The sequence below is a fragment of the Pyxicephalus adspersus genome, chromosome 2, assembly GCF_032062135.1.
Source record: "Pyxicephalus adspersus chromosome 2, UCB_Pads_2.0, whole genome shotgun sequence".
NCBI lineage: Eukaryota > Metazoa > Chordata > Amphibia > Anura > Pyxicephalidae > Pyxicephalus > Pyxicephalus adspersus.
Window position 1 is genome coordinate 116,700,867 of NC_092859.1, and position 24,651 is coordinate 116,725,517.

The following is a 24,651-nucleotide window of genomic DNA, read 5'->3' on the forward strand; positions in this document are numbered from 1 at the left end:
CAATTGATCCTTTTTAGTAAATACATAACTGAATTAAATGGGGGGGGGGGGGGGGTTAATATCTACCTATACTGCTAAGCTTTATCTGATGAAATATTGATCTAGAAAGCTGGTAGAGACAGCGGGTTATTACCATAGTTGCCTGCCCTATGTATATTCTAAATTTAAGAGAGTGATGCTCCCTGCAAAGAAAACAGAAATGATCTCTGACAAAGGTAAATGTATACTGATATTTAGCCTAAAATATCACTAAACAAAACAATCCCAAAAAGAAAAAATGAGCCAAAAATAATGAAATGCTTTAGTAGAAATTAAAAGCTTATTTTATTTTACCAAATGTTTTACAAATTTAGGTTACAGAATATGCTGTGCAAATCACCGATTTTCTTTCTATACAAAATCCCAAACTGCTGAAAACAATGCAATTGTTGAGCAACTGCTCAATACAATTGCAATTTGGTCAATTTAAATTAGGTCAATAATCAATGCTAATTTTCAATAAATTATTCCAATAGTTTATATTATTAATTTATATAAAGTGCTAATAAATGTGTCTATAGGAGTGGGATAGTAAATTTGTTCAGTGAAAGGGCCTCTTCATTTATAGTTTTTGGGTCCTCTAGGAAGGCAAGGTTACTGAAGTGAGGATTGAAAGCGTTAATGATAGTAAGGGTATACAATTCTAAGAGCTGAAGGGGCTAAAATACAATTGATACTTTTTAGTGACTACATAACTGAATTAAATGGGGGGGGGGGTTAATATCTATCTATACTGCTAAGCTTTACCTGATGAAATATTGATCCAGAAAGCTGGTAGACACAGCGGGTTATTATCATAGTTGCCTGCCCTATGTATTTTTTATATGTAGGCAAGTGATGCTGCCTGTAAAGAAAACAGAAATGATCTCTGACAAAAGTAAATGTATACTGATAGGTTATTTTATTAATTTATAAAAAGTGCTAATAAATGTGTCTAAAGGAGTGGGATAGTAAATTTGTTCAGTGAAAGGGCCTCTTCATTCATAGTTTTGGGGTCCTCTAGCACCCAAGGCAAGGTTACTGAAGTGAGAATTGAAAGAGTTAATGATAGTAGGCTAACTAATATTTTGAAACCACTAAGTAAGCCTTTACCAGGCTGTCATCTGAAACTTATTTTAACTACAGGAGTGCTTCTGATCCTTTCACTATGGGGTCTTTAGGACTGAGCAACCAGATTGACAGCTTAGTCCTGCAGAGTGTGGCTTGGCAATGAAAGCAAGGAGGAGCTCCCATCTCAGCCTCAAGCATGCCTTGGCCCACCCAGTTCACTTTATTATACTTGAAAAATATTAGGGAGAAGTTTCAAGTCCAAATGTTCACATCTAGTTATCCTTTAAAAATGTTTATTATACACCTACATGTCATTCAGCATTTAAAGCATTAAATTACAACCTGTAACAATCAACTTATATTTACTATGCCAAACAATTTAATGGTCACATTTCCCACATTAACCAATTTATTGCAAGTTATATTCCACACATGCAAGTTATTTAGAAATGTTTCAATTTGGAGATCTCAAGTTAATGGCTTAAAAAGTTGCAATACGGCAACAAAAACCAATGGTCCTCTTAAGCTCTTTCCTACTTTTACACAAGTTCACTAAATCATGCAAATATTCCGAATTCTTTGGTATGTACTTTGTCTTCTTGAATTGTTTCCCTGGTCATCACCGTTTGTCACAGTTAAGTGCTGTATTTATGAAGACACTGAGAACAGAAATAACAATACAGAGTTATGTGACCTGCCAGAAAACTTTATCTTGTGGTAGCCAAAAATGGGCTGTAAAGTGATAAACAGATTTATATTTATGTATGCAGCTTTGCAACAGTACAGTGTTCAGCTGCTACACTAGAAAGCAAAACTGTACACACCAGTTTGTGCCTAAATTTTAGGTAGCTTATAGACAGCATAATACATCATTAACCACTGACATGCACAGCCAACACTACTTGTATTAGTTATAAGTATTTAAAATATAGACCCTTCATTAAGTGTACTCACAGGATGTGATTCTGGCCCTTGTGAGCCTTTCCCCTGCATTAGTAATCCAAAGGTCTGTGGTGGGGAAGCACTGAAGATATTTTTATACAAGGCCTATGGTTTAGAAATGTACTCATTACATATGACCAACTACAATTAGGATAATGAGGCTAGAGAAAATGAAGATGCAAATCCAAGAAGTGAAAATAAGGTTTCTGCATATAAAATATGTGTTTAATCCCTATACTAACATGAGAAACGTTGAGAATGCTAAAGTAGAAAACATAGAAAATGCAGCTTGCTTTTAATATAAGTTTTATTCACTTCTGTGCACACCATATATGTGAATTGGTAAATTTTTTTACCTCCCTGTTCCTAATTATGTTTAATTGTTTGAAATACTGTTTGTTTTCTATGCAAATTAAAAAAAAAATATTATTAAAAAAAAAAAGGTGAGTAAGCAGTTGACTTGGATGGCTCAAAAAATTTTCCAGGGAAGCACTGGAGACAATAACTAGGTAGGCAAAAGTCTGACCCAACTCTTTCAGTCTGATTCCAAACCTATATGAGGGTAAGCAACAGGTGAGGCTTTGAAAAGAAAAAATCTTACCATTTGCACAGTTTGGCACTCAAGTTACTTCTTGCTTGCACTCTTCCGGGACACAGTCTTTGCAACATTAGAATATTTCTGCTTATCCTTCCTGAAAATGAATAGAATTTTAAATTACATCATAGTCCAAACTTCAGGTCTGGCAATGAGCAGAAAGTCTATTTTACTACTTAAGGGAGATTTTACAGCTGAACTCCATAGGAAAGCAATTAGTCCCATTTACCTGCACACTGTACCTACCACATAATAAATATAAGAAGCTGCAGCAGTTATCATGAGAATACAATTTGGTTTCTGAAGGACTAAATTTGGTCCTGGTTTGGACCTGATTTGGTGGGAAATGAAAACCCAGAAAGATCTGGTCCAGGATTAAAACTATTCGTCAACTAATAGCAAATGATTTTTAAAAAATCCATTACAGGTTCGCTGGATCACCCAGGTTCTCCAATGATAGTCTATTCTCTCTAATCTAGGACAGCTTTCGAAATCAGGCTCAGTGTGGGAGAGACAGTACTGAGCACTGAGAAATCCACTGTATTTTCTAAAATGTGTTGTCAGTGTGTTTATTTCACACAGATCTCTGCTAAACTTGCACTCAGTGGAGGTCACAGCAGTTCAGTGAGTCATGGGGAACATAAGGAGCAGGAGGTATGAAGTAAGTTTTAGATTTGTCCAGAGTTCATTGTTAACGTAGGAGAGAGGTTCTCGGACTTCAGCCCTGGACAGAAAATGCTAATCTACAGGCATGGAAAATCTGTTTAATAAATGTACAGTAAGAGATCGTGTAGATCAGATTCTCCACTCCAAATTTATATGCAAAATGTTTTTTGCTTTTTGCCAACCCCAAAATTTGTTCATAAGGATAAAGAAGCAGATATATAGAGAAGGCCTTTAGTCGAAACAATATTGAACTTTACTTGTGTATTAAACAGAGTAATACACTTAAATACCAGCGGTAATTTTACCATAATTCAACAAAACAAGCAAATGTTCCCTACTAAGCTACTACTTGGAAAGCATGGCTGTCTCACATTCCAGCAATCATTCTGCAACCCTTATTCCCCCGTGCATTCTTTGAATGTTTCATATAGAATCCAGAATACCCTGCAAGGCGAATACTTCCATCCATTGGACTTGGACAATACACAATTTTTCTTTAGTGTGCATTGCCTAAAACTGGACCAACCATCTATTCTCTCAAAATATAAGTCCCTTCCCTGAGAAAGCCATACCATGAAATGCTTCGGGAATAGGAACTGCACTGAAACTGATATTTTCACATCAACATACTTGCTTGTTTAGTTGAATTCTGTTAATATTACTGCTGGAATTTAGGTATAGTACCCTGTTTAATACACAAGTAAAGTTCATTATTGTTTGCACTAAAGCCCTTCTCTGTATATCTACTTCTTTATCCTTTTAAACCATATATAATATCTGTTACTTGTTTGTTACATGTAAAGTGTAGAGTCAATGCTGTAGATACATACCTGGACATCCTAATTTTGTTCCTGCAACCTCTGCCTCCCTCCCAGTGTAGGGATTGCAAGTTCTTATTCATCATATTACCACACGATATGCAGGGTTTACCGTTATTATATTGCTACACAGAAAGAACAAATAATTAATTAATTTTGGATTGGATTTGATTTTTTTTAAATAATTTTGGATTGGATTCAATACAAAATAACTGTAGATACAATACAATACAAATACAATACAAAGAAATCTTTGCATTATATATATATATATATATATATATATATATATATATATATAATTATAGGATATTATTTTTATTATATATGCTACTGTACACTTAAATTACATGTTTAACCGTTTTTTTTATTTTTTAACAGATTTGTTTTTTTATTTAAAGTTTATTTTTAAATTTATTAAATATTGGACATATTTCGGTAAGTTATGCCTAAGAATTATAGGCCTACAATGTAAAATAAATTTCTACACAAAAAATGTGCCACTTTTTGTGTGGAATTACGGGAGAGAATTAGAACGCTAGGGGGGCTTCAGTGGCTGAATGCAGTACCTCTTTGTACTGCCTTTAGCCACTTTTTCTGGACAGAATCATACCGTCAGGAAGGTTAAAGAGAATTTAGTGGTTAGATACCGTAAGTAGTATTATGGCTGTAATAGCCGTAATATTCAATGTTATTAGTATTTATTTTGAATATTTAAACTTGCCAGTAGCTGCAGCATTTCCCACCCTCGGCTTATACTTGAGGCAATCAATTTTTCCTGTTTCCCAAGGTAAAAATAGGTAACTCGGCTTTTACTCGGATCGACTCTTTACTCAGGTATATACAGTATTCGTATTTTGTGTTTAATTTTTCTTTAATTAAAAAAATACTGAAAGAGTAAACTTGGAAACATCTTGCTAATTATAACAAACCTATTTTAATAAAAAAGCAAAGATACAGGGCAACAAGTGGAAGCTTACAGGAAAATCAGTCACTTTAATTTGTGTTTCTAAACTTCAGATGCCAACAATGCAAACAGGTTACACATGATGTTAAACTGAATAAGCACTAACACTCAGCAAAATAAAAAAAGGGAACTTGACTGCCATCTACTGGATGAAACTTGGTTGTACACATTTTAAGAACTATTTGCTGAAAGAATATTCTTACCTGTTCCTTAGCACAGTACCCACATATCATGCGAGTAGCCAGTTCCATCACGTGGTCTTCAGCTTCATCATGACAGCCATCGCATGGATAGGCCTTCCCACAGCACGGAAACCTAGAATTAGGTGATAATTGGAGGAATTAGAACTGCTAGGCTGTAGAAACACAGATAACACTGCACCAGAAATCTACACTACCCGCTTAGGTTAAGTTAACCCACAAAATAAATAAAACAATTTTTGATACCTTGGATAGCAGCAAAGATACAAAGATATCTGTACCTATATGTTGTGGACCTCTTTCTATGGGCCTGATTTATTAAAGCTCTTAAAGACTGGAGAGGATACTTTCACCAGTGAAGCTGGGTGATCCAGCAAACCGGGAATGGATTTCTTCAAAGTCATTGCTATTTGCTAGCAAATGTTTTGAATTCTGGACTAGATCCATTGCAGGTTTGTTGGATCCCCCAGCTTCACTGATAAAAGAGTATTCTCTCCAGCCTTGGATAGCTTAATAAATCAGGCCCAATGTATGTAGGCTTCAATGGGTTTTATTGCTATTGTAAACAGTGCCTTGTAAAAAATACAGAGATCAGAAAAGTCAAAACTTTACATATGCTTGTTGCAGATCAGTAAAAGATCCGGAAACCAGCATTTTTATAGGAGATTAAACTTGGCAGAATCTTTGCTTCCTTGAACAACTATTACACTGGGGAACACATTTATTTGTTAGGTTAGATCTTACATTTGTTTTTTTTTACTAATTTTGGGGTGGTAAATCCAGAAATTACCCCAGTTTTTTGCTATCGCATCCAGTTTTTACGATACAGGTTACCCTTCATTTTTGTCAAAAAACATACAAATTTTACATACAATGACATTTTAATGAAATAATAACTTGAATGTACTGTTAATTTAATTTTTTTAGTTCATACAAAGGATTTATTGTAATTCTATGACATTTTATTTACAGTAAAACATTTGAAAATTAATCAGGTAAGCGGTTAAGGTAAAGATTTATGCTTATAGCTTTTCCTGGAGTGTTAGGACAATCCCGCCGGATGCTCCAACAATAGTCAGCCATCATATGTACATCCCATCTACCCTGATACCGTCCTTCCATGACCTTCAAATCTTGGTGGAATCGTTCACCTTGCTCATCACTGACTGCACCAAGGTTTTTCCGGGAAGATAGAAAGATGGCTATGCAGAAAATGCACCTTTATGCTCATATTGCAACCAAGCATTTTGTTGCTCTCCAAGAGTTTCTGGACAATTATTGTTCGTGCGTTTCCAAGAAAGTCCCTGGCAATGGCTTTGAATGATAACCAAGCATTCATTTCAACTTCCATTGTCATTGATGACTGCCATTGTCCTGATGAAAGGTTCATCTTTGATGAGGTGCCGAATGTGTGGATCATCAAACACACCAGCCTTTATTTTTTCAAATGACAGGCTAGGAAATGCTAAAATGAGGTACTGGAAACAGTCTCCTTCAGTTGGCAAAGCTTTAACGAACTGCTTCATCAGACCCAGTTTCAAGTGCAGAGGCGGGAATATATTATTTTTTCTATCAACAAGTGGCTCATGTAGAATGTTTGGATCACCTAGTTTCAGGGCAGATCCTGGAGGAGCTCTGCTGTCCCACATGCACAGATAACAGGGATACTTGGTGTATCCGCGTTGCTGACCAAGAAGGAAGCATACCATTTTAAGGTCAACACAGGTGAACCAATTGTGTTAGTCATATTGCAACAACTCAATGACTCTCTTTATGTCTGCATATTCTTCACAAAAGGAAACTGAATGGCCAATTGGGACTGACCCAAATATATTGCCAATGTGAAGGAGGACACACTTTAGGCTCCGCTTTGAGCTATCAATGAATATTTGCCAATCAGTTGAGTTATAGATTGGAATTCTCCATTAAACCAGGTATGTTATGGCAATGCACAAAGCCACTGTCAGTTCTAAAGTACTGCAATTTCTCTGGTTTGAGAGTACGATACCTTTGTTCTTTTTTCAAATAAGTTTTTCTCATGCAGTCTTGATGCTAGGAGTTCTGAATCCTTCTTCAATAGTCCAAAATCACGTGCTCAATCACTCAACTCATGCTGATCAAATCCCTTACAACAGAGTCCTCTTCAATTTTAAAATCTCCATCATTGTTGTCACCTAGTTCATCACCATAATCATGTTCCTCAAGAGAGAGTAGTGTAAAGAAAACCGGCACTGGGATTTCATCTGTATGAGCCACTGGGCGTATAGCCGATAGTAGACTAGGATACTCTATATTACATTTATTTTTCTTGTTATATCCTTAAGTTTTTACTTTACAAAAGTAACAGTCACTGAAATAATCTCCTGGCTCTCGCCAAACCATAGGTATACCAAATGGCATGTTATCACGTGTTACCTTTGTCCACATCCATAAACCCTCAACACACTGTTTGCACACCTTATGAGGGGCCCAAGACTTATCTTGATCACCAAGTTTAACTTTGCAATATGCCAAATAGGCTTGCTATACAAATGTGCTGATGTTTGCTCTTTGACTGGAAATGGTGAAACTGCCACAGGAATAACAAAATGAATCAGGGTTGTTTAGGCAGTTACGACGAGGAACAGCGAAGCCAGACATGATCTGAAAGAAAGGAAATACGTGTGTAAGTAAAAAAGTAAATTTCTCTTATTCACTACGTAGAGCAGCGCACAACCTCTGACCACATTTTCTTGCGTGTAAATGAATAGCCTATACAAATCCACGCTACAGTAATCGCATTAATATAATCCGTAGAGAAAAAAAACTGACGTGATAGAAGAAAACTAACTGCACTTTCAGAATCAGCATACCTATTTTAGTGTAAATAAGCCTTAAAAATTGAAGTCAACAAAAAATTTGTTCAAAATTGTTCCCCAGATAATTATCAGAGACAGATAATCCTCTGACCACCTTGGCTTGCATGACCACCTTCTTATTGCAATACTTTGGAGTCACAGTCCCAGAACAAATATTCAGATAAGAATTGTAGACCTTTCTCAGATATTTGTATCTTTGTTTCTGCTGACCATAAGTATATTATTAATATTATTATTATTATTAACCTCCCGAGCGGTTAATTTCTTTCCGGTTTTATATGTCTAAAAGCAGTACATTGTTTTTCATGAAAATTTATTTTACAGTATAATATATTAGTATGAGTATAATAAAGTTTGAAACACAAAATCATTTAAAAACAATAAATTGAATAAATTAAAAAATCTATATATTAAAAAAAAAAATTTAAATTTTTTTAAATTAAAAAAAAAAAACACATTATACTCATAACTAATATATATGCTGTAAAATAAATGTTCTTGAAAACATGTACTGCTTTTACACATAAAAATCCAATGTATTGCATTCAATACAGTTATTTTGTATTGAATGCAATACAAATGGATTTTGAATTTCCCGCCCCACCCAGCCGGGACATACACATGCACCAACGTCAACGGGAACTCCCCAGGTGACTCATCGGATGCAGAAGCAGAAAGAAGAAAGAAGACAGAGATCGCGGTACTGGACCCAACGGATCAGGTAAGCTCTGTATTTACTAACCTTCCATAGGTGTTCCAACCTCGAGTGTGACTCGGGGTTACCACTTTTAGCAACTTTTTTCTACCCCGAGTCACACTCGGGGTTACGGCTAGGGAGGTTAAACAGGATTTATATAGCGCCAACGTATTACGCAGAGCTGTACATTAAATAGGGATAATTATAAACTATTACTGTTCTAATGCCAGAAGGACTGCATAATTGACAAGCAACTTGCATTGTCCGGAGCTCAGCAATGTTAACCCATGTACTTCTCAAAATTTTAATACCTGTGCTACAGAAATCTGTAACAAAAATGTTGTATTGTTTATATCAATCAATAAGGTATTTGGGTACACTGAAAGAGGCACTCTTCAATAAGTCTATACCATCCTACTTGGCACTGTTTGGTATATTTACATTGAAAGAGGAACAAAGGTATTATGATTATGAGTAAAAAACAGATCCTCCAATGTTTCAAACCCAACATAAACAACACTCATTACCATGCTGGTATATCTTCTAAGACAACTCTAGTTCTAACCTGAGCCATCGACAGCTTTTCCTATAATGTCTACAGGTTCCATGATCTGGCAGAGGTTTGCCCGACTGTATTGCTGGATCTCGCAGTTTCTTCCTACCATAGCCATGCTGATCTTTATTGCCTGTAACAAAAGTATAATTTAGGTAAATTTTTGTTCTGGCCCAAACTACAGTACCTTCAAAACAAAATATATACATACAATTGCATATAGTTAAAAGATAAAATATAAATGTTCTACAGAAATCAAAGTTACCTACCTAATGTGATGTATTGGTCTGCTGGGCAATACATAACTTTATGAACTATGCAATCAAACTGGACATTGTCACCCTTATTTCTTGTTCCACATCTATTTTTAGGCCACAGTAACTTACTCTGACCTGGGGAAGGTCCTGAGTGTGTGAGTGAGTGTTTCTTTACAGTCCTATTTGGCAAGGTGCACTTCACTCACTGAGAAAGAGAGACTTCTTGGCTAGGAGTCCTTCTTCTGACCCGCAGAACCCCTGCAACCTTTCCGCCACCCAATTTGGGAACCACTCGTATCATTCATTAAAAAATATCTTTACCAAGTTTAATATTACATAAGATTTATTTGCTGATACTTCAACCCAAAATAATCATGTGATTGAATAAATATACAAATGTAATGAATATTTTAAAGCTTAAATACATGTGGTGCCATAACACAACAAATACTTATTCAAACAACAGCTGAAGGTTCAAAACCACAGCCACACAACCTACACACATTGTCAGATTACCTTGAAAAAAGTGCAGCCCCTAAAGAGGGTGAATACCAAATCTGGAATTCGGTTTAAACTGAGTTTAACATGCCTACTATATGGTTAGAGGTAGATGTAGGTAAGCAAAATGGCTTCAGTTAAAGAGCAGTAACCTATAGCAACCACTTGCTTTAAGTGTTAACGTACACTTGACATATGTGAATAAGCAAGGCTGCCATTGCGGACATCTCCACATGACAATATTATCTCTCTACTTGTCGTTCTAATGCTTTGCATTTATTGCTTCCTAAGCTATTGACCTGCACCAAACCTTTGCTGTTTGCACTGGGTCTGCGACCCAATCTGAAACTGGCCACAAGAATTTATATTAGAGCAATGAAAATGATCACAGTTCTCCCATGACAGGTATACCTTAGGAGAAAGAAACATACCAATGGCTTTACTTGGGTACCGCTGAACTTTTTGGAATCTGACAGCTTCAGTGTAAATGCAGAGTTTGCTGTGGCAGTTCTGACAATTCAGGTTTTTAGTTAAACCAAAAGAGAGATTCTGTAAAAGAAATGCAAATTGTTGTAGCTTACGTAGCAAAAAGAAAGATAGGTCAATTAATGGCAGAAATATGGTAAGCCAACACAGCAAGGGAAATATTCCCTGCATGTGGATGTAGTATGCATCTGTTGGGGGTGCCATGCAAAAAAGCAGTAGGCAGTGTGCTGTAAGCTTAGTTACAATAAGTGAAAGAAGTATTTGATCCCCTGCTGATTTTGTAAGTTTGCCCTCTGACTAAGAAATGACCAGTCTATAATTGTAATGGTAGGTTTATTGTAGCAGTGAGAGACAAAATAACAACAAAAGAACCCTCAAAAACCCAGTGCCCAAAAGTCAGAGCTTGATGTGCATTGTAATGAGTGAAATAAGTATTTGATCCCCTAGTAACCAGCAAGATTTCAGGCTCACAGGTGTCTTCACTGTATGAAGGTAATGAGCTGAGATTAGGAGCACCCTCTGTAAGGGAGTGCTCCTAATCCAAGCTTGTTACAGTACCTGTATAAAAGACACCTGTCCACAGAAGCAATCAATCAATCAGATTCCAAACTAGCCACCATGGCCAAGACCAAAGAGCTGTCTAAGGATGTCAGGGACAAGGCTGGACTGGGCTACAAGACTATCGCCAACCAGCTTGGTGAGGGCAAACGTACAAAATCAGCAGGGGATCAAATACTTCTTTCCCTCACTGTACTGTTGTGTGTATGAAGTGAAGTAAACATGACTGGGAGCTGGAGTTGTCTTTAGTACAACAGAAACAGAAGGGGTCTCGAGTCTGCTGGATGGCTCACGTAAGTTCACTTTAGGGCTCTGAGTTTGGTGGCTAAAATAAATATAAAGTAGAAGGAATGTAGGGTAGAATTACGATATGATTGGATAATTTTACCACCACTGTTTAAGAGAAATCCTAAAACTCTGTGAGGAAAAAACACCTCAAGAGTGGACTATTCGTGCAGTTCTGGCCTAAAGTGGAAATATTGGTAAACATACAAAATGCAGTCCTTTAATTTTTTTGGAAAATTCTCTTTATTTATTTCACCTCTGACAAAATGGTAGAGGGGCCAAATTCATCAAGGGATAAAGTAATATAAAACCCTTGCCCATAAATTTGATTATTGCAGTTTGGCAACATGGCCAAGGGGCCATCAAAACTGCATTACAATAGTGACATCCAAAATTATACTCAAGGCACCAACTGTATGATATCTTAATGTTTATTCTGTGTTTTTAGCAGTTTCCTCTGGGTTTTCATTTCTCTTCCCTAATCCAAAAACAACTTAGAGCCTATTTGGCTTTTTCAATGACATACCAAGCACTTTAGATTTCCAAGGGGCAGAGACAGCAGTGGTGAAAGTATTCTTTTTATAGTATGGAATTCTAGGATAATGCTGTATAAATGTGGTTATAAATAACAGATATAAACTGTAATAACACTAATTTACTGATACCTGTATTGATTCTTCATGAGAACAATTTAAACAGCCGACCATGAAAGTGCACTCTGGCAACACAAGATCTTTGGCAGCCGCTCCTTGAATGTCCACATACCCCAGAACAGATGAGTATTGGTGCAGAATACTTGGATGGAAAGTCCCTGCAATGCGACTGTTACATTTCTCACATTGTGCTGCACATGGCTGCTTTCCAGTCAGGGACAGGTCTGCAGTAACATTACACCTAGACAGTAACAGCAACATTTTACATAAAAGCAAGTACCCACAATGTTTTCTTACAATCTATATTATCACAATAGACATAATATGTAGCAATAAAATGTGGAAAAAGACCATCCAAATATCCATATGACTGGCACTATTATCTTGTAATGGGAGAACACAGTAAGCAGGATCAATGTTCATCCTTAAGTTATAATTAATCATGTAAAAAAAAAAAAGTTAAAAATTACCCAGGACAGAAAGATGACTGCATGCTTAAAAAAATGGGTGACATGCCGTGGGTGCTATTTTTTTTTCTACCCGTGTAGAAAGTTGTTTATAGGCTAACATCTCATTTCTTACCTGCTGCAGAGCAGGGATACCACTATGCGATATGCTGTTAAAGTTCCAACTCCTTCTCCTAGTTTTAGCCCCAAGAACCGGATTTCTGTCCCCTTTCCTGGACCTAGGCCTCCTCCTCCTTCTACACACTTCATACCATCAGATGTCATGTCAGGCTCTGCATTATCATTGTCATCATCTTCATCGCAGCTAGTCCAGCTATCAGAATCATCATCCTCCAAATCTTCTTTTGGACTTTCCTCCAGTTTTGTGTCTTGCAAACCACTATCATCAACACCTTTCTCACTTGATTTATCAGTGATCGCTGCTTGTAGTTGCTGGTATGGTACAAACTCCAACCCAGCTTTTTCTACTTCAATGTCTCGCTTTAACTAAATATGGACAAGTAAAAAAAAAAATACAATTGTTATTCACAAATCACCTGATTGAGCCATCTAGTCCCGCAAATACCAAAACGTTTATTACCAGTCGAGCTCCTTCCGTAAACAGTCGTTCCAAGTTGCGATCAAGCCAGTGTAGAAAAGGACGGAATAAAAGTTCCACCTTCCCAATTAACTGGTTGGTTGCATGCTTTCCTTCTAGCCATGCTTTAGATGCTTCACACACATATCTGTAATATACATTTAAAAAAATATATCACAGATCATACCGATCAGGTACATGTTAGACCTATGATAAACCATCTATTTTCTAAAAATATTTTTTAGATTTTGTTTCAAAATCTCATCATTTAGACAGTAATTATAGGTGTGTTAAGTTTTAGTCCTTTTAGTCCTTGTGATGGGGGCAGCAGGTTAGGGGAAATCTTTCCTATAAAATAATGCTAACATAAGGTAAAGTAAAAAGACTCAAGATGCCAAATAGGAGCTGAGATCTGGTTGCACAAATCTGCATGGCAACAGCATTTTTAGTACACAGGAGGAATAAAAAATTTTTATACAGTAGAATACACAGGATATAAATGGTTCTAAATAGACTTTTAGTTACATAACACAAGATTCAAATAATGAACACGGGACATCAAGGTAATTAAGGTCTTTGAATGCTTAAAAACACAGAAGACTAGGTATCTGTCCATAATTTTAGTCACACATCCTATGTGGCATTTTTGGCATGTCTGATGTGGAAATAACTGTTTATAATCTGTTTCTGTGCTTATTTGAAATGTATAATAGAGGCATACAGACCATATAGCAGCTGGTTTGGCACAGTCTAGTGCCACGGCTCACCAGCAGGTATAGTATAGTATATCGGGTTACATTTTCTTTATTTATACTATGATATCATTTATTACTGTGATGGCATACAGTCACATGAAGTTTAGAAGAGGTTAGGGGCAATTTGAATACATAGGTTGTGTAAAAGGTGTATAGTTCTTCTAACCACATATTGAAATACATATCCAAACATTATCTATGCAAATAACCCATACAGAAGCTATTTGTGACAAAAATGTGTGTATAGAAATACTGCCAGTTATAAAGGCATTTAATGTTCAATCACACAGATAAAAAAAATATCACAATGGGAATCTTCCTTTACTTTACTAGCTGCATGCTTGTTCTTAACGTGAGAGGACCAGTAGAATCAACTAACCAATAAGGCAACTAGCATTTTGAAATCAAAACCACTATATTCAGCTTAGTACAACATTCCTTAATCAATGAAATTAGCAACACAGAGAAATTGTAAAGAAAATCATTTTCATTCAGGTTTTCTATGGCTTGTCAAATGCGAAAATAATAGGCGATTGAATTTTTTGTCAAAAAATGTGCAAACATGTAGGACACTTACTTTTCAAGCTTAGAATGTCTGTAATACTTATGCTTTTTCACCTCTTTTATTTAAATACTGCTATAAATGTGGTTTGTGATCGTGCCAGTTTTAGCTGGCTCACTGTTCTTGCTGTATTAGAGTGACAAAGCTAACCACAGTCTCCTAATGCTGTGGTGCCATTGTCAAACCACTGTGTGAGTTTCAGTTTTGGGATGCCATGTGAAAGAACTGCTCGTCTGCAAGGCCTCTGCCAGTCAAATATATCACAGCTAGGCAGTGCCAAGTACCAGCAGGGTAGCTAGGATGTTGCCAGTGATATCACCAGTGTTTGCCCATTAGCCCTGACCTGCAAGCTGGGACACGGATGCACAGCTTCTTACATCCCTGCTAACTAAAAGATAAAAAAGGGTATTGATTAAGCATTTTAGTTTGTGTAAGTTATAATTTAGCACTTCAGGTGAGCTGTATAAGGCGACAGGGTTCGTAAATAATGCCTAACAGAATGTTTAGTACTTGTAATCTCTGTAACTGAGTTAAGCTGCGTACACACATCAGATTTTTATCGCCTGATAATCGGCATCGGCCAGATATCGGGCGAAAATCTGGCGTGTGTACAGTCGGCGTCGTCCATCGTCCGAACGACCGTGCTGGCGGATCCACGGACGATGAACGACGACCGATCCTAATGAAAGGGAAGGGGAGAGCGCGCAGCAGGGTGCCGCTCCGTCGCTCTCCCCCTCCCCTCTCCATAGAGCATGAACAGTGCTGTATGTACAGCACCGTTCATGCATCGTGTAGTCCTTTGTCGTTGGAAAGGATCGTGAAAGATCCTTTCCAACGACAAAAATTGCACGTGTGTACGCAGCTTTAGTTTCATTAGATAAGAGGATAGATAGTGGCTTGTAAAGCTTATAAAGTAAGGAAGGACAGACTTCTACTAACAAAGTAGACAGTGTTCAACCCAGATTTTTTTTTAAGCTGGGTAGGAGGAAATTGTAGGCCCTTGTATTGCGACCCAAGTAATTGCCCCAAAACAGCCAGGTGGTTACTGGAAAGTGACGGTTGTGCACCCAGCTAAAATAAATCAAAGAGTCACGCAGAGAAGAGCTTTTTTTATTTCGCAGATTATACTTTTTTTCTTGTGAGACTTGCTCTTAGTCAGAAGGTAATCTAAAATCCCAGGTAACAGTATGCATAGACTGTACTGTTAAAAGGATTTGTATGCGGCAGAAAAGTGAACAATAAATTTATTGTTTATGTTATGAGCAGCTTTTCATAATGACCCTGTAAAGCTATAAAACTCACATTTGAGTTTGTTGAGGTATTTGGAAAATATCTTTTGATTAACATATGCTAGATCATTCAACAGACATTTTTATTTCATAACTTGATGAATTGTTACTTTACCTGCCCATAACTGAGGGTAAAACTTGATCCTCTGGGATTTGTATTGTAAAAACCTGAAATTCAAATAAATGTGTGTACTTTTTATTATGATTAAATTGCTGGAAAGAATTTGCTTACAGACAGGATACACATTTCTAAATAATAAAACTCGTTACATTTTCTATATGTAAGTTTTGTGTAAAAGCTCATATTTTACTGAGGTTTGGTGCTAAGCGCTAAACACAGTTTGAGAAGTGATTATTCATGTGTTCCCGAACTGCTTAAAATGCTCCTATGCCCATTTAATGTTTTTAGGAAACCATGTGCACTGTATATAAAATGTTAGAAAAAAACACACATGTACACAATTTGATTTCAGGCCACCATCTTCTGTGAATGAGTGAATGAGTTTTAATAAAAAGCTAATTTTATTAAAAATTTATCCACTTATTAGGCCATTTTTCATACATGAACCTGAACTAGAAAATTATAGCTAAAACACAGGCAATGCCTCCATTTTCCTTGGCATTAGAGTTCATAAATGAGACATGAATCACCTTTTATTATTATCTTAAAAACATTTAGTATTTATTTACTAGTAGTATTAGTATGTAGTAGTAATTAGTAGTGATATTCATGCTTTTAGGAGACGTAGGATGATAACTGGATATCTTAAGTAAGAAGGGCAGTAAGAAGGTGATGTTAACAAACAAAGAAATTGTCTGTCAATCTTTCCTTTTTTATAATTCAACAAAGAGCGCTAGTTAGACACACAAAATTATGAAAATACATCAAACGTCATCTCAAAGCCAACAAAGATCTTATTAAATCCTCTTTGGGAGACAGTGTGGGGACAGCTTTAATCTCCTGAACGTAATCTTGTTAAAAAAAAAAAGAAAGCGGGGGTAGGGAAGGGAGGTGGAATTAATTGCACTGAACAAAGTTGTTAGAATGATCCCAGCTCTCTGTGTGTATGAGATGAAAGGGGGACATAGAAGAGACTGACTGGTTTCCAAGATAGGAGAAATCATAACCATAAATTTCATTCTGTACATTCTTTAACCCCTTACAATAAATAATAAGTAGAATGGTTGGTTTGGATGTTAGTGTTAAAGCAAAGTGAATTAAAGTATTCTGTGAACTAAATATACCCAAATTACAATATTGTAACCCTCATAATTATGACTTGCTAAAGGGTTAGCAGCTTATAATTAGGAACATCTGTAGGACAAATACCTGCAAAGGATAATCCTCTGGAAACTCCAACAAGATGTCAATCTCTTTCAGGTCAAAAGGCTAAAAGAAAGATAAATAAGCAGATGAGTTTATGATCCATATGAATAATGATGGTTGGATATAACAGTACAGGTGGCACATAATCTTTTCCACAGAGGAAGAACTAATCTTTTGTTCCACATTTTTTTCCCAAAGTTATTGGCATTTTGCCATTGTGCTGTCCCAGCGGTGATGCCGTATAATATTAATAATAATACTAATAATATCTCATTATCAAGTTTGTATATCCTATCAAACTCTGAATTACATAAAATACAATATTTTGTCAGAGTCCAATTGGCTACCTCTCCTCCAATATTTCTACTACTTTGTCATGCCCAAGGATTAGACAAGGACAAAGGTCCCCAAAAGAGCAGCCAATCAGGTCCTCTGTCTCACACAAAACTTGACCCCAAATGCAGAAAAAAAGCAGAAGCAATACAGAAACAATATTTGGTCACACAAGCCATCAGGATTTCAAGGTATAGAGAAAAAATAAATGGTGGCACCACGAGTAACCCACGGTCAATTTTTGCTTTATGTTCACTTTAAAAATACATTTACTAAGGTAATTTAACATAATTTATTGGCAAAAGTAAAAATCTGAAGATATGAGAGTGTGTGGATCAAGCCACTTCTTCACAAGGTGAATGACTGCAATAAATGATCATTTCCAGTGCAATCTGTACCATTTGGCCTTTGGGGGATCCCTAGTGTTCTACCTTTCCAACGTACAAAAGAGTTTTTTCCAGCCCCATCTATATTTTATTTAGACACAAAAAATGTGAAAAAATGAATTTGTTGTATTTCACATACTAGCCTGGATGGCCCATTGCATTGCAGTGTTTTTTTTTTAATGATGTCCTTACAGAAACTGTTTCTACAGTTTTACACATAGGTTCAAATAAATGTTTTTTTTTTAACTGTGGACTGATCAACATGAAGGATGGTTATAATATACATATAAGAAATTTGTCATGTATTGATTATTGTATTGTGCCATTGTGTGTTAATATGTGAATTACGTATCACAAACTGATAATAATAAAAGATATAAAAAGAATATTTTAATATGGTGGTTGATAATATATGTCAGTAAAATCCCAATGTTTTTTGTACAAATGTTTGGATTTAAGAAAATTATGCATCTGTTAGGGATACAGAGCAGCATATATTTGCCTAAAAAGAGAATAAAAAAAAAAAAAAAAAAAAAATAACACTTGACATGGTCATACTGTTTTGGTATCAGGAGCGAACTTTAATTTTTCCCAATACCCCTGAGAGCCTATAATTTAATGCAAGAATAATTTCTTGCTTTACAGCAAAACTTAATCCACCTCCTAATCATAAAGCTTAAAGGAAACTTGAACTAATCAAATATTAGACTGCGACTGCTCAGGTGCTTATGTTCTGAATTACTGGTTACATGGTCGTCTCTTACGTCAGAGCCTCCTGAGTCCCTTACCCAGAACAATCATGCAGATAAGAATGTTAGAACACCTGATATGCATATCTGTTCCTAGTCAGGCTAGCATTTTCAGGACAGGGCACCCATAGGAACCAATTCTAGTCTCCATTTTCTTCCAGGACAGATTTTCCATAATGCTTGAAGGATGCAGTAATTCTTTTTGACCCCTCGACCTGGGCTAAATTACTTAAACCACCCACCTTCCCCTCACCTGATGCATACATACTTTACAATTCTGTCTGTGCTCTCCAGTTTTAGTTTACATCGTTGAGGCGCAGTAGTGTGGGCTGGTTGCATTTGTGCAGTAGTATATGTTCATCTCCTAAGTGCCACTTGGATGTCTATAAGGAGCTTCTGTACAGGTGTGCCAAACACAAGACAACCTTGTCCAAAATATGAAGACCAGTGTTTCTCAGCTTATTGTCCTATGACCAGTGGCGCTTAGAAGATGAACCTATGAACACACAAGGGCTCATCCAGAGGTTGCTGGGGGTTCCCTAAACAATTTGTGCCTTTCAGGTCAGTTTAGGTGACACCATGGATCTTTTTGGCTATCTGTAAGGGTAACATTCTTCCCACTGGTCATAGATGTAGAAAACATTCTTCTAATGACCACCACACTAATGTGAGCTGTGAATAAAGTAATGATAGCAGGTGTCCCTAAAAACCTGAAAGTTATTTCAAGGATTCCTCCATTTAAAAAAAAATAAGAGAAAGGCTGCTGTAAACTACTTTTGGAGGGCACAAGTGCAACTCAGGGTTTGTATTTGGGGAGGAAGATATTTAGCTCAGTGGGGGTGAAGTTTGAAAGTGCACTCAACTTTTAATGTAATCCTAAAAGTTACCTCCCTCCCACCACTGTCCCTGTCAATTGATTCCTGAACATCATAGCTGAGCTGTACTTCAGGTATTGTGACAGTGAAAGCTGTGTCTCTTGTTCACAGAAGTACCATGTCATTTGTACATTTTCTCCTCTCCTTGGCCAGTCACAGAGAAGGTACATCAATATATGACAGCCAAGGCTTTCACTGCGACAATGCCAGAAGTATAGCTCGGCTGTATTGTTTGCCAGGACTAAAGTAGTGGTGTCTACAAATACACAGTGACGGGGACACTAAGGGTGACACCTGAGCTAGTAACTTTATTTTACAACTATTGTTCCTTTCTGTGATACGATTTCAAATCTTACCCAATCCGGATCTGTAGGCTCAACTGTTATTCTGTAATATGTAACCTTTCCATCTTCTCTTTCCTGAATGATGAGTTTATCTTTTGGAATTCTCTTTAACAGCTGGGAAATTTCTGTCTTTTTCAGCTGGGCAGCCACTTCAGAAGTTACATTAGAGGCTTGAGTGACCTCTGGAACCACTGGGGGGCGCTCCACCTTATCTTTTGGAATTGGCTTCTTATTTTCAGGGCGCTCATCACGTACTAGTGGAATCTTCTCTGGATGCCAGAACCTGCATTGTGCCTCCATGGAGCAGTAACCAGAGGCAAAGTAGCGGCACAGTCTTCTATTCTGATAATATTTGTGTCCAGAATTGGTGTATTTCCTTGGAGGGGGGGCAGATTTCACCTCATTCCTGCCATGTGGCACAGACATTTCTGGTACCCCGCTTGTATCATTAGTTGCAGACGTTTCTCCTGGATTCTTAGGTTTTACAGGAGGTTTGACATCTGGACGCTGGTGTAAAAAACGACATCTTCGCCCGAAATGGCAATACCGGCCCTGGGAAAAAAATCTGCACAAAGGAGGGAGCTGCTTCTGTTGTACTGCATGTGGATCCTGTACATCGCCCGTTGTACTGCTGCAAGGCACCTCTGCATGCTGCACTTCTGTACTTTCTGCAACCTCTGCCATTGTAACCTAGAAGACAACATTGTTCAGGTTATTTACAATCCCTTTCCACAAGACCTACTTCATGGTAAATGGTATGGTAAGAGAAGACACTGATAGCTTTTGTATAAAGCAGAGAAGGCTTACGTCCCCAATATGACCACTGTCATTGATAGAAAACATAAAGCGTACCTAAACTCAGAATTTTTACATAAAGGGTAGACAACCCTTTTATTTAAAGTAAAAATTTAGTTTTTTCTATTTTTTTTAAAAAGGGTGCAGCACCAGCCTAGGCGATCAGGAATAAATGAGCCTCCCAGGATACCTACATCACGCATCCCGGGAGGTTCTTAGCTGCTCCTTCTGCGCATACTCGAGGGCCCTTTCATCTAAAAAAAAAATTGTACATGTGCAGTAAGATCAGCAGTTTTTTCCTAATCTACGTCACCCGATCTCGCACCTGCGCAGTGCAGGATTGGGTGATGTAGGAAGAAGAATGCAGAAGAAGAAAGATGGCGGCCCCCATTGCTTCCTCTGCGCTGGACCGAAGACAGATACCGAGACGACATGGGACACGATGAAAAAAAACTCTCGACGGATAGACTGCTCTACAAGATTGAAGGTGTGATTTTTTTTTTGTTTTGGATTTAAATCCGCTTTAACATTTTGAGTTGTCATCTGAAAAATATGTGATGAAGAATCCAGCAATGGGGACAGCTGTTTCAGAGACACTCTAAGCATTGGCATTTTCCTCCTATTTCCTGTTGTGTCATTAGAACAGGAAGTGAAGAAAACTCTCCCTAGCAAGGTGCAGATTGCAAAAAATACCCTTACAGGTCTTATCCCCTTCCTGTCCTGTAGAGAGAAAATGACTGGCCAAATACATTATATTTAAAATGTCAATTTATACTATGATGTACAATAAAAGCAGTAATATGGCTACATGATCAATTATTTCACATGAAGGCATTATAATAAACTCAGGAAATGTCCGCATTATAAAGCTAAGAAAATCTTTTGTGGAAGCCTCACACCGAGCATTATAGAACAGCACAGGACTGCCTGTTTTTCTGTATGTAAGGTTTACCGTGACGGCTAGAATGAAGCCTCGCTATATCATAATGTCTCTCCAATACTAACAGATTCAGGAGACCGCTGAGAATTCCTCAGAATAATGCTTTGTTATGGAAAATAATAATTGCATGTCACTCACATACACACCAAAACTCTGCCTGATGTCCCCTCACAGATCTCGTCCCTGGGAAATAGCTTCCCCGGTTACACGAGCGATGCTTGTTAGTTCCGGTTAGTTCCCCTCCCTTCTGTCGGTGCCAGGGCACAGTCAGCACACACCCAGCTCTTCTACTAATCATAGCTATTGCTGACATGTACCAACATACAGCCACAGCTTCACCTTACAAGACCTTACAGTACATCCAACCCATCCCTCCTTCTGTCACTCTGATGGAGGCACAATATAGAGGCCAATCTACAAATCATATCCTATATTGTACTCTGCAGAGGTTCCATGTCTTTTTATATGAAAAATGTCATAAACATATGTTTAAAAGAACCTGCACATGTTGTTTTGCAAAGTGCTAGTGTTTGTGTGTGTGTGTGTGGTTTTTTTTTTTTTTTTTTTTAATAAAGCTTTCACAGGGACAGCATGTCAGTTTAGAAACATTATTCATCTTAAATTGTAAGCTCTTCAGGGCAGGGTCCTCTACTCCTCCTGTGTCACTGACTGTATCTGTCTGTCATTTGCAACCCCTATTTAATGTACAGTGCTGCATAATATAGTTACATAGTAGGTCATATTGAAAAAAAGTCCAAAATGTTCAACCACTAGGGAAGTAAACATATCCCAGATATAAAACCCTATAACACATAGTTGGTCCAGAGGAAGGCAAAAAAAAACCCTGGTACAATTTGCCCCAATGGAGAAAAAATTTCTTCCTGATTCCATGAGGCAATCTGATGTTCCCTGCATCAACAGTCACTGTTATTTTTACTTTAAATACCCAGTTATATTCTTCTAGAAATCATCCAGCTTTTTCCTAAAGCAGTCTATAGTAGTTGCTGAAACTACTTCCTGAGGGAGCCAATTTTACATTATCACAGACCTTACAGTGAAGAAGGTGCTATATGTTGGCGCTATATAAATACTGCTTATTGTTATTAATTCCAACCAAATAGTTTTTGGCATCAGGCTGGAAAATGTACAATCTGTATTCATATACAATGTCCTGAAATAAAGGACTGATAAGCCAGTTTCATAAGTGTCCAAATGTGTTGTTTTCCTGCAACTTAAATAAAACCTTGGTGGTGTCAGTTTGTCATTTTAATGTGTGCATTGGAGTTTGATTAGAAAACACAATTTTAAAAATGATGCCCATGGATGCACATGGATCCCTTCTGTGTCCCCCAAACCCCAAAAAAGTCATCAGGAGGTGGAGGGTTTTGGAAAAAAAAACATAGACACTCTTTACAAAAAAATGTTTTCCTGGCACCTGGTGGATTTTTTTTTATTTTTTTGCTTACACTGCACATACAATGTAGAGCCCAACTATATTCCCAGCACCCCCAACAGTAGACCTAAGTCTAGGAGCCGCAAAAATGAGGATCATGGGGGACCCCAAAGACTAGGCAGCTTCTGGGATGAAGTGGTGGTAGGATCTTGGACTTGTCATCGTTGCAAGGTGCAAAATGATAAGTATGAGCCAAATTCAGTCAGCACTTATGCAGATTATGGCAAAAGCTCACTACCCATTAACAAATGTAGTTCTTCCTTAAAAGTTAGTGAGGATACCTCAGCTAGACAGGTTTTAGGATGATGGCCAAGTCTAAGAGTATGACCACAGTCCTCTAGGGAGAGGTTAGTTCCAGCCTAATCCTGTTGTACACATGGTTTGGCCTCCAGAACTAGAGAAGAGCGAAAAGTACTATTTTTATTTCACTAAAACTTGTTTAAAAACTAAACTTTTCAACCATCAGATTATATGACTGCTTACAGGAACATACCTTCAATCTTTGTAGATTTTTCTGGATGGTCCTGATGTTCCACGGATCTGAAGGTAATTCCCAAGGGCTTCAGGGCATTTTTTGCCCCTTAATAACCACAAACACATACACACTGACACCAGACTATTTATTCCTCCCACTTAAATGTAAGGGATGCTATGATTAAATTGTCCTGAATGTTGCATTCCGTATCCTATGTTTTACATTGTCTCATGCTGAAAGCTGTAGTCTATATGCTATGTTGCCTGTTACATGGTTCTGTCCACAGTGTTTAGTTGCCCATTGTATAATTTGTAACCAGTTTTTGAATTTCTTTTTTTAAGATGGCTTGTTATTATTAATATTATTATTACTAATAAACAGGAATTTATATATCGCCAAAATATTACACAGCGCTGTACATTAAATAGGGGTTCCAAATGACAGACGAATACAGGCAGTGACAGAGTGGAAAGGACCCTGCCCTGAAGAGCTTACAATCTAGTAGGATTAGCACACAATAGGAGGGGAGATATGTAGTTTGTATCAAACCAAGAGGTAATGTTCATAAATGCCAAACTGGAATTTATATACCTGGCACAGGTGGAATACTAGAACTAGAAGACTCCCTGTACAGACTTGTCTCCAACTGTAGATTGTTCAGTTTAAACAGAACATTTACCACATTGAGTTCAGCCCAGCTGAGTTTACACTGGGAGCAGGATAAAGTACCTTCACTGACAGGACTTAGGTCATCTATTGATTGCAAAAGATGGAAGAGACCAGAGATGATCAGAAGATGGGAGCACAGATGATGGAATGATCGGGAAGGGTCCACAGAAATGTAATTCCACCATAATGTGCATGTCAAGTGTTGTGTGGACCGTAAATGGGTATGGTAAAATTTTCTTCAGGATTTGATACTTAAGTGTGGATCTCGCAGTACCTTGCAGTCCAACAGTTGGTTCAGCAGAGCAACACTTTCCTGAAGGCTTTTCCGGGGGAGTTAAATCTGGTCCCACACTAGGACTCTGTATGGCATCTTATAAAGCCAAAGCATACTTAGTACATCCAGGAAATTCTCAATGGGTGAGTTTAGAAATTCCAGTCTCCAATTTTTTTTCACAGCAATGGAAAAATCCCTATTTTCTACAGTAGCACAAGACTATCTTTGTTCAGGCATCTGCTTGCTGGGCTAAGAAGTC

General features: G+C 37.4%; 1 protein-coding gene across 2 annotated transcripts; it reads right to left on the reverse strand.

Moving 5' to 3' along the window:
* Positions 1-300: 300 nt before the first annotated feature.
* LOC140324288 (uncharacterized) lies at positions 301-21,809 on the reverse strand. 2 transcript variants are annotated; one of them, XM_072402037.1, is made up of 13 exons: positions 21,668-21,809; positions 19,799-20,476; positions 17,103-17,162; positions 15,888-15,940; positions 13,170-13,314; positions 12,705-13,075; positions 12,135-12,363; positions 10,572-10,689; positions 9,398-9,518; positions 5,281-5,392; positions 4,123-4,235; positions 2,633-2,723; positions 301-1,748 (listed from the first exon to the last, which is right to left on the reverse strand). In XM_072402037.1, the coding sequence occupies exons 2-12, from the start codon at positions 20,468-20,470 to the stop codon at positions 2,657-2,659; spliced, it is 2,061 nt and encodes a 686-aa protein (XP_072258138.1). In that variant the 5' UTR covers positions 20,471-20,476; positions 21,668-21,809; the 3' UTR covers positions 301-1,748; positions 2,633-2,656. The 2 variants fall into 2 exon arrangements, with proteins under 2 accessions (XP_072258138.1, XP_072258137.1); XM_072402036.1 differs by having other exon boundaries at positions 21,660-21,740.
* Positions 21,810-24,651: the final 2,842 nt, after the last annotated feature.